At 40.2% G+C, this 10,092-nt stretch overlaps 1 protein-coding gene across 1 annotated transcript in view; it reads left to right on the top strand.

Annotated features, from left to right (window-relative positions):
* Positions 1-1,982: 1,982 nt before the first annotated feature.
* LOC141005415 (disintegrin and metalloproteinase domain-containing protein 10) overlaps positions 1,983-10,092 on the top strand; it is a 34,402-nt gene continuing 26,292 nt past the window's right edge. The window contains exons 1-4 of the mRNA XM_073477263.1: positions 1,983-2,244; positions 3,653-3,800; positions 4,039-4,157; positions 4,501-4,656. Of these exons, the coding sequence (XP_073333364.1) occupies positions 2,184-2,244; positions 3,653-3,800; positions 4,039-4,157; positions 4,501-4,656 (484 nt within the window). The 5' untranslated portion in view covers positions 1,983-2,183. The remainder of the gene's footprint in view (positions 2,245-3,652; positions 3,801-4,038; positions 4,158-4,500; positions 4,657-10,092) is intronic.

The following is a 10,092-nucleotide window of genomic DNA, read 5'->3' as shown; positions in this document are numbered from 1 at the left end:
TTTGGTGCTGGCTTGGTGCTTGTTAATGCCCCGATCTTTACTCTGTAAGGATCTTAAGTCTTTTTTTGTGGCGTTGTCAGCAGGATAAATGTTAAGAAGGCCATCCATCTGTGCTTTAGTTGTTCATGATTTTGATAATTTTACAGGAGGAGCTGCAGTGATCTGGTGCAGCTCGGAGAGTAATTGGACTCCTGTGGAGCAACAATTTGCTGTGGTGATAGTGATGGCAGAGCTCCAGCTTTCTCTCTGCTGTATCTTGACTGGAGAAACATATTATGGGGCCGGCGAGGTGCTGCAGCACATTATCTTACGTTCCGATGGAGGAAATATATACGCTTCCATGTTGACCATTTCTTATGCAATGCTGCAGAGATTATTAAGAAAGGAGACACATGTATAAAGAGAAGTTATGTTATTTTCTGTATATAATTCCACGCTCAGGAAGCTGTTGCAAAGTTGTTGCCAGCCATCCATGCAGAAGTACATTCAACAAAGAGGTGGCTTATATTTTAAGTAACAAAACCTTTGTTTGAATTGACGTCATTTCCAGGTCAAACAGTGTCTCTCTAGAGATTTTTGTTCCTCAAAATTAACTAAACCAGTCACACTTTGTTGAGAATGAGCCTTCAAAACACCTTTGACACAGTGTGAGTCATACAAATGATTGGTTCCTTCTCATATTTTCTCTTTCTCTTTCCTCTGCCACACATGGGTTTATAATTAGACCCGTGGGAGGCATTTCCCTTGTCAGAAAATAGATAAAATAATCAGAGTTCAAGATTTGGCATTTATTAAGTCATTAAGTTCTTTTTAGCCTCACGAGTGGCATGACTTGTCTGCGGGTCAGCCAGTCCACCAGTTTGCTCTAGGGCTAGCTTCTAGCCCTTTCATGCTTGAATTATTAAAACACAAAAATAATTATATTTTTTTCAAATGTTTGTTTTTACTCTTAAACATTATTTTTTTCAATATATTTTATTTTGAAGGTGTTGCGTAATGATTTAGAAAAAAAATGGTAAATTCTTTAATGCTCAGTAAACCAGACAGGCAAAAACAATATTTTTCAACTAAATAACATGGTCGAAAATCAGAAATGTAAAAATTTAATAATATTTTTCCTTACGTCCTACATCTTTTGCACCAAAGGGCATATTCTAGTATATTGGGGCTATATTTAGATAAAATCTGAATAACATTTCATTTTACTGTTTAATCAAACTATTCAAGTGTAAATGATATCAACAAAAAAAGACAGACTCTAAATAGACAGAACATACCCGTAGGTTTATCATGTCCACTAGAGTGGACAGAAAAAAATGTTCTAGTAAAATCTGACTAAAAGTATTTCTAACACCTTGTTAAGTATGAAAAGTATACTGTATATATTTACCTGTCTGGTTTTCTGAGAATAACAGGATTTAACAGTTGTACCAACTGTACTTGGTTCATCTCCTCTGCCCTCTATCACTTTGAATTGATGAATGCGTATCTCAAAATGACAAAGAAGTAGAACGATAACAATAAGAATGAATTGGGCGATTGGGACATGCAAACTTTAATGGCTTTAAATGGCTCCCAAATATCTGTCAACGGTAGTGACACCATGCATGAAAGAGCTCGACTGAAATATCAACAACTTCTGCCTTGAGACTTGGTTCAGACAGTCATGGTCCTGACAGGTTGAAACCTACAGGCTTTGATAATCCTCTGATCTTTCATCTAGCAGCACCATACGGTTGACATTTGTGGTGCTATACTACTGTATTACTGTATTATTATCGTTATTAAACTGAGCAACATCTTTTAAGCAAATGGAGGTTTAATACTTTGGATTATTCCTTAATTCAACTCTCCACATGGATCTTAAAGTTACAGATAGTAATGCTTTCGATCTTTACCACACCATTCCTACCATACTGTAAAGGCCTCTTTAAATTGTGCAGATAACTCATGTGAGCCAACAAGTCTGAATATGCCTCTCCACTGTGTCAGTGTTCGTATCTCCATGCTGAGTCCTGGCTTGAACCTCCTGACTACTCACATTCCAGTATGGGACGACCACAGGTACGAGGCTGGTGACGAGAGAGGAAAAATCTGGAAGGATGACAAAGAGAGACGAGTGTGAGCGAAGGAGGAGAAAGAAAAAACTGTGAAAAGGCAGAAAAACAAAAACACGCCTGACCATGGGGGTTCAACACTACTGGCTGCTGCTGTTGTTGTTCAACTGCCGTCAACGGATTACAGGTAGAGGAATGTGCAGATTAGTGTGTGTGTGTGTGTGTGTGTGTGTGTGTGTGTATTTACTCTCTCTGCCCCCTGAATAAGTACATGGGGTTATTTATGATTGTATCACCATGTGTGTGTGTGTGTGTGTGTGTGTGTGTGTGTGTGTGTGTGTGTGTGTGTGTGTGTGTGTGTGTGGGTGTGTGAATATGCTGCTGTGGTGGACTGGCCTCTCCTGGGCTCAGACATGTCTCAACCTGTCCTCTCAAGAATGCTGCAAACTGGAGCCTTTATACAAAACCTGACAGCGATTGAGACATAACATTTGGCTTTTTTAGTTGTTATTAACGGGGCACACCCGTTTGTAAGGGTTTAGGTAAGTGTGATTTACTCAGGCGGGGCAACAGTGAGTTGGTAATGACCCCTTGTCCGGGAAAGTGCAAGCCTCTCCTAAAGCTTTCTCCAGTCAGCCAACACGCAGTAGATGACCAGTTAGTCATAAAGTATGAGGTCTAGTCAACATTTGGTGTGATGGTGGCAAGTGGGTAAAATCACAAAAGATTGTTGGGTTCACTGGTTTCCATTAACACAAAAGAAATATTTCTAGTTCAATAAATTTTTTGACTTGCTTTATTAAAGGTCCAGTGTGTAGGAGGGACCTATTGGCGGAAATGGATAGTAGTACTACTAATAATAATAATTCAAAGTCATGTTTTTTTTATGAATTTACAGTATAGTACCTTAGAATGAGCCGTCATCATCCATGTCACACCACCATGTTGCTACGGTAGCCCAGAATGGACAAGAGATAGAGGGCCTTATTTGCAACCTCACCACTAAATGTCCACACGCTGGACCTTCAAACATCAAGTTTGTGTTCACCTTGCAGAAGAAACAACAATTGCTTGTTTGGCAATGACATTCGTAAAACGCATAAAAAAATAATCTTGTAAAAGTAAAAGTAAATGTTTCTGTCTCATATAAATTGTCGGTCTTGACATTTTCTTGGATGTATAATTTCTACTACATAATAATCAATAAGTTGTTGAGGAAACATGAAAAATGGAAATGAAAGTATGAATAAATAACCAATAACGAAATGCGATAAAATAGCCTCACAACTTATGTTGATATTTGTATTATTGTCCTCTATCTTTCCCAAACATGTGGCTTTAGTTGCCCAGCAACTTATCGTTACTTTTATTGTCAATGTAAAATTGTAGATATACTGTTGATTGACATGAATATTTCATATAATGAGATGTGAGACTCCTGAATGTATAACAAACTGTAATTGTCAATAAAGGCTGATTTTTCAATGAGAGATGCTGCAGCAGAGAGTTCACTGAAGGTAATACACAGAATATGAGACTGGGATTCCTTGTCTGGTTTCTCTGTGAAGTGACTGGAATGTCTTCCTTTGTGCCAGGGGCTGTGAGTGGCATCAGCCCATATATAAAGTATTATGAAGGCTTGTCATACGACAGGGAGGATCTTCACAGGAAGCACCTGAGAGCCAGAAGAGCCACGCAACCTCATGAATACACACTGCAGTTGGACTTTACTGCTTTCCACAGGTAAAATTTCTGCAACTGTGGGAAGTCTTTCAAAAGCCCTCTTAACCAAAATCTGACTTTCTAAATAAACAGTATTCTACTGTCTGAACACACACTTTTATTCCTGTTACCAAACCAATAACACGTGTCAGCCAGTAATTGACCCTGTTTTCCTGCTGTTGATAGATCTGCATACCTTCCACTGCACTACAAAGCTTTGAGCCCATCTGTGAGCTGTTTGTGTTTCTGTTTCCCTCAGAACTTTCCAACTGTATTTGAAACGCGACGCAGGAGCATTTTCAGAAGATTTCATGGTGGTCAGTGAAAATGGCTCCACATCAGCTGACCTCTCCCACATATACTCAGGAACACTCGAGGGTGGGTATGACCTGTATGTTGAAGTGAACTGACTGCCATCGAAGCTTCTAATCATCTAAAATCAACAGACATTGATAATCTTTGTTGTTTGGATACAAACATCTGGATCAACATCTGTTAGTGGCAAAACATTTCTGATTATTGAAGAACAAAGTAAAGTTTAAAAATGTGTGCTGATTGAATGAAAGTCAATTCATTGCCTTCTCTCTCTTGCCTCATATCTCACCTCTTGTATCTCTCTGATGTCTGAGCGCTGCCTCTAATCTATACGTTTCTCTCTCTATCTTCATGATTTTCACCTCTCTGACCCTGACATGTTATCTCGCTTGACCTGGTCTTGCAGGTGAACCTGGTTCAGCCTGCCATGGCTCTGTGTTACAGGGTCAGTTTGAGGGAACGATCTACTCAGACAACGGGACTTATCACATAGAGCCGGTACAAAGATACACCAGCAGAGAAACAGATCACCACTCTATAATCTACCATGAGGATGACATGGGTAAGACTGTGTTCCATTTTCCACTTAAAGTAGACCTATTATGCTTTTTAATTTTTTTCCTTTCCTTCAGTGCCTTCTATGGGTTCTTGTGCATGTAAAAGATCTTGAAAATTACAAAGGTCAAAGTCCGCACCAACAGAAGCTCCTCTCTCCCACAGAAAACACTGCTCCTGAAACGCCTCCTCAGTAGTCTCAACTTTAATTCTGTGACTTTGTGACATCACACCACTTCAAAAAGTCTAACATTTGCGTAATTTATGCCTAGTGGCTGGTTGCTGTTAGTGGTGCTGGCTCAGATATGTGTGAGCTGACCAATCAGAGCAGACAAGATATTCCAGAGGGGGGCCTTAAAGAGACAGGAGCTAAAAGAGAGCTTTTCAGACAGAGGGGGAACACATGACGAGTATTTCTCATTCGAGTATGAGAAAAGTGATGCGTTTTTTGAGCATTGAAGCATGTAAACCTATTCCAGGAGTAACCCAACATGAAATCATGAACCTGAACATGAGTATAAGTAAGTATATGTCCTTTAAGTCAAAAAACATTCTCTCTGCATTACATTTTTAAGCTTGTATTGGCTCTGTAGTAACTGTCCCAATTGTCTATGATGAAAAGAAGAAATAAATGTGCATCTGCATACTCAAATTATCCTAATGACATGCCATAACCTCAGTGGCTTTTCCTGGCCACTTGGTGATGATGACATAAAATGAAATTCCTTGCTACGGTTAATCTCACCCAACAGTTTGATTCATGGCCCTCTTGGCAGTCTCACAGAAAGACAAACAACAAAATTCATCTGCTCCCTGTTACTAATCCTCATTACTTCTTTTCTCATATGTACAGTAACTGCAGCCTGAAGCTATAGTAAAGCCTCAGGTTATTAGGGTCTATGAACTATCTCTGCCTGTAACTCGTAGTAAGAGTGGAGTTAAACTGTAACAGCAGAACCTATTTACAGCTCTGGAGGGGTGTTGGAAGCTTTCCCAGAACAGGCTGAAGAGAAGATAAAGTGAAGGTGGTGTGACTCTTTAAGGAGGAGGAGGAGGAGAGATGAGGGAAAAGTACAGAGGAAGGTACGAGGGTGAAGGAGGAGGAAGGGTGAATTTCTAAAGCGAAAAGAGAGAGTAGACAAGCATGTAGAGGATCTTACAGGGTTGTGTTGGCCTACCAGTTTGTCGGCTTATGATGTGGCCAGATGGCAGTCATCACCGAGAGCTGTCAAAGTGTTTTGTGTTAGTGTGTATGTGCGTGTGTGTTTCTATGTGTGCTTCTGCGGCTGCATGTGTGCATCAGTAGAAGATTATTTCCGAGAAAGCATTTCTACTGGAAGCATACAGATTGTGCCAAACCCTGCCTCCTGTGTTTGTCCTCAAGTCTCCACAGACTCCGTGGCTGCGTTCCTCCCTAATACTCCCGCCATTTCATCAACCCCTTTCACAACTGTAGCAACGTTTACATTAGATAGTGTTGCAGCTGACGGCATCCTGTTCTTTCATTCACAGGCCTGCATATCTGCAGGAAACTGTGAAAGATTTGGCACATGATATTTTATAAACAATCAATGCTTCCATACAAGAGGTAAATTAGGACACGGGGGTCTAACATAATGTGTCTGCTCCTGTGTGCATTTCCACCTCCTGTGGTTGTCGTCTGAGGGCAACAGAGGTTACATAAGGACTCTCTGTCTCCTGGGATGTCATGTGGTCTCTCATATCTGGGACATAGGGCAAGAACAAGGGCAACCATTTTGCAACAAATACAATGTAATGACATCAGGACACCTGGTCACAATCCCCACCTGCTTGTTCTGTTTGAAAACAAACACCTTTAATAAAAGTTTTTAAAATTTAAATTAAGGGCATCATTCTACATACTGAATAATAAACAAAATTTAAAGTATGAAGAATGTATTACAACATGGACACAGGAGATTAACACAAGTGATGCTACAGTGGCAAAGAGGATAACTAGACTGAACTCCATGTTCCCTTGATGAGTAAAATAATATTTTAAATTTAATGTTAAAGTAAAAATGGAGGTGATCATATTATATTATTATAGTATGAGGATAGAATTAGCTCCAATCTTACAATAATACAATGCAAAAACAGATTATGTTAAAAAAATATGTGAAATGATTCACCTTAAATCAAATCATGCATCATCATAATCCCATTGCCAGAATCAATGTTGGCAGTTTCTGTAAGTGGCAACTTTACGTTTCTTCAGGTTCCAATTTTCCATTTCGTGTTGTGACAACGCTGTGCTGTTCAGGGTAGTTTGAAGCACAAAACTCACTTGGTTATGGTTAGAAAATAAATACTGTTTTGGCTTCAAATACCTGCTTTGGTCCCCACAAACACGACCGGAGATTATCCAAAATATCCGATGGTTTCTCACAGTTGTAGAAATGCAGTCTTGAATTGCGGTCACGGGCTTCGCAGCCATCTTGCCTGTAACTCCTCCACCGTCCTCTCAAACCTCCCGATATGAAATGACATGAGGTCATAAACATAATGTGAAAGTGACATGACGCATTTTGTAGTAATGTCAATATGTCATATAGCCTGTGACACATACAAATGTGACCAATCAGTGGTTTGCAGAAATCAGTTTCATATGATCATACCCAACCCAGATTTACACTGTTATACTATTTGTGTGTGTGTGTGTGTGTGTGTGTGTGTGTGTGTGTGTGTGTGTGTGTGTGTGTGTGTGTGTGTGTGTGTGTGTGTGTGCGCGTGTGTGCAACTACAGAGTAGTATATGGAACTTGTATTCTCAGTTTCAGTAAATATGGTTAACTATTAACTTTATACTCCCTTGAGATAAATCGAGTAATAGACTATAAATATCGCTGTAAATCTCTCAATGTTTAACTCCTGGGTTATTAACTGTTGCTTCAAACCGAAAGTGAAGTTGTGCGTTATCTCTTTGTATTTGCCTTCAGTAGTTTTACAGCTTGAAACTTACATTAAAATTCCACGCACATACAAATCTGTTAAATCTTCAGTTTAACATTCATGTAATTGATTCGCCAGACATCTATGTCTCTCATGATATTAATTCCCAAAGCAAATCATGGAGGATTTGGGAAATATCTCTGTGGAACACTGGCTGAACTGTTGCATCAGTGTCTTGAGATTATCAGCTGTTACAGTTGTTGCGTGCACTGGACTACATGAGGATGAAGCTAATATCTCCCACCAAGCGTGTAAATTGTGTTATTTGTGAGATCTCTTGGGCCTCGTGTTGAGACCCAACAGATCATCCAATATCTAACAGATCAGATTTTTAATGCACGCAATGGATGTTTTCTTGAGTAGAGGTGTTAACAGACTCTGGGGGGGGGGGGGGACCTCTGAAACACACATTGAGTTTAGTGTTATGTTATATTTAGATTTCAGGTTATTTTGCACTTGAGCTGACCAAAGGGGAAATCCAGGCCACTTAGACAGACCACAAGTGGCACCTGGGCCAACTAGAGCAGCATTTGGAGGATACTTGACCCGAACAAAGGGTCATTCGCGGGGCAGTGACTTTACAGTACCATTGCAGTTTGGAGATACAGTATCCTGTTTTAAAAAAGGGGCATTTCAACACTAAATGCCTCTTATAGGCAGTGTCACTCCGGCCTCTGAGACGCTCTATCGATAATCCATGAATATATACTGTATATTGATTTTATATCCTCTCAACTGGAATTAGATTCGAGATGGTCTGGTAAATGTTTTTCACATTACTCTAAATAACAGTAGAAGTAGTTTCCAACAGTTAGTGGGAATGTGAGTCTTGACTGAAATGTGACACTGATTTTTCATTTGGGAAATCGTTTTCTTTTCCAGGCAAGTCTTGCACCGACAGTTTGGCAGTTTGTAATTCTTTATAGAGTGCAATATACCATGGGATTTATTCTACTCTGACCTGATTCAGTCAGACATTTTCTTGCTTTTTAATTGGCAAAAGAATAGAAATTGATGGTCTTCCACTGACCAGAAACATTTATCTTCTACTGTACGATAGAGACAGAGAAGCCAACTGAGAGAGTGAAAACATGGGTAAGTCTGGAAATAATTCCGTCAGTGTGTCAACGCCCGGCATTTAGGCCTCCACATCCACCTCCACCCCCGCAGCCCACCCCCACTCATGCCATGTTTAGAATGAATTACAGGTTCGTGATTGGCTGGAGCCGGTTGGTTTGAGGACTTTCTTAGGATGGTGTGATCCAATCATGTGTTGCCTCTCCCTCACTGTAGGCCCATGACCGACTGGGGAAGATGTTGTTCTGGGACACACACATGCACACACATGCACACGCGGTGCATTACCCCCTTGAAGTTCTTATGGGTCACCAGTTCTCTGGCAAAACTTTGCCTGAATCTGTCACTCTAGCTCCAGCAACGTACAAGTGGACATGATTATTACGTCATGTGACTCCACTGTTACTTGTTCACTTTAAAGATATTTTTGCCGACATTAATGTCCCTGGAAAAGTTTGTGTTCTGCACATGAATCTAGGTCTGTGCATTAGAGTCACAGGGTTTGTGGTTAATCACACTGAAACCAATTGTTCTGATTATTTTACATTATCATGAAACACTGTCAGCACTTTACATTACATTCTTTCCTTCATATTCATATGCAGATTGCCCACAGTCCCTGACCATAAAACTGATATACTCTGTTGCAATGAAGTCCTTTTGTCTACTTGCATTTTTTGTGGAAATTGTGTATCTTTGCCAGTGCAACGAGATGGGCCAATTTATGCAAATGCGATACCTCCCTCGACTGCAATCCCGTCATTATTGCATCAAGCCGATGGAGGGAGCCGGCCCAGAGGTGTTGCAAATCGCGGACAATTATGTTGTTTCAGTGGAATCAAACCAGCACCTATCACAACGTTTTCCACAGGCTGCCCCGTGGCTCCCACTCAAGACCACAGCACTGATTGCCAAATGTGGATTCCTCTATTTTTAAAGCGTCTGAGAATGTGGGGGTGCTCCTGCCCATGTAAGATGGTTACTGAGGAGCAGATTTTAATGGATTTCTGCAATTACTGTTGTTTTGTATAAGAAACAGTTCAAATGTAAAGCATATGTTAAATGTGAGACCACCTTTCATAAATTACATGTCTCTCAAGTTTTCTGTTAAATGGCCTCAATACCATCTGCCATTATTACCTCCACCTTTATCCCTTTGTTGGTTGGTTTGTCAGCAGGATTACACAAAAACTGCTAAACGGATTTCCACAAAACTTGGATGGAGGATGGCTCTCAGCCCAGAATAGACCCCATTAACTTTTGATGCTTTTTGTTAAGTTCTCAGGGAATAATGCATGGATCTTGATGAAAAAAACATATTTAGGTGGCTGGTATGGGTGGTGATACATGGCAATCAAGTTTGATATTGGATTAGGCCTGATTCAATTAAGGGG

This window comes from Pagrus major, chromosome 11, assembly GCF_040436345.1.
Source record: "Pagrus major chromosome 11, Pma_NU_1.0".
NCBI lineage: Eukaryota > Metazoa > Chordata > Actinopteri > Spariformes > Sparidae > Pagrus > Pagrus major.
This window is presented reverse-complemented; position numbering and strand designations above follow the sequence as displayed.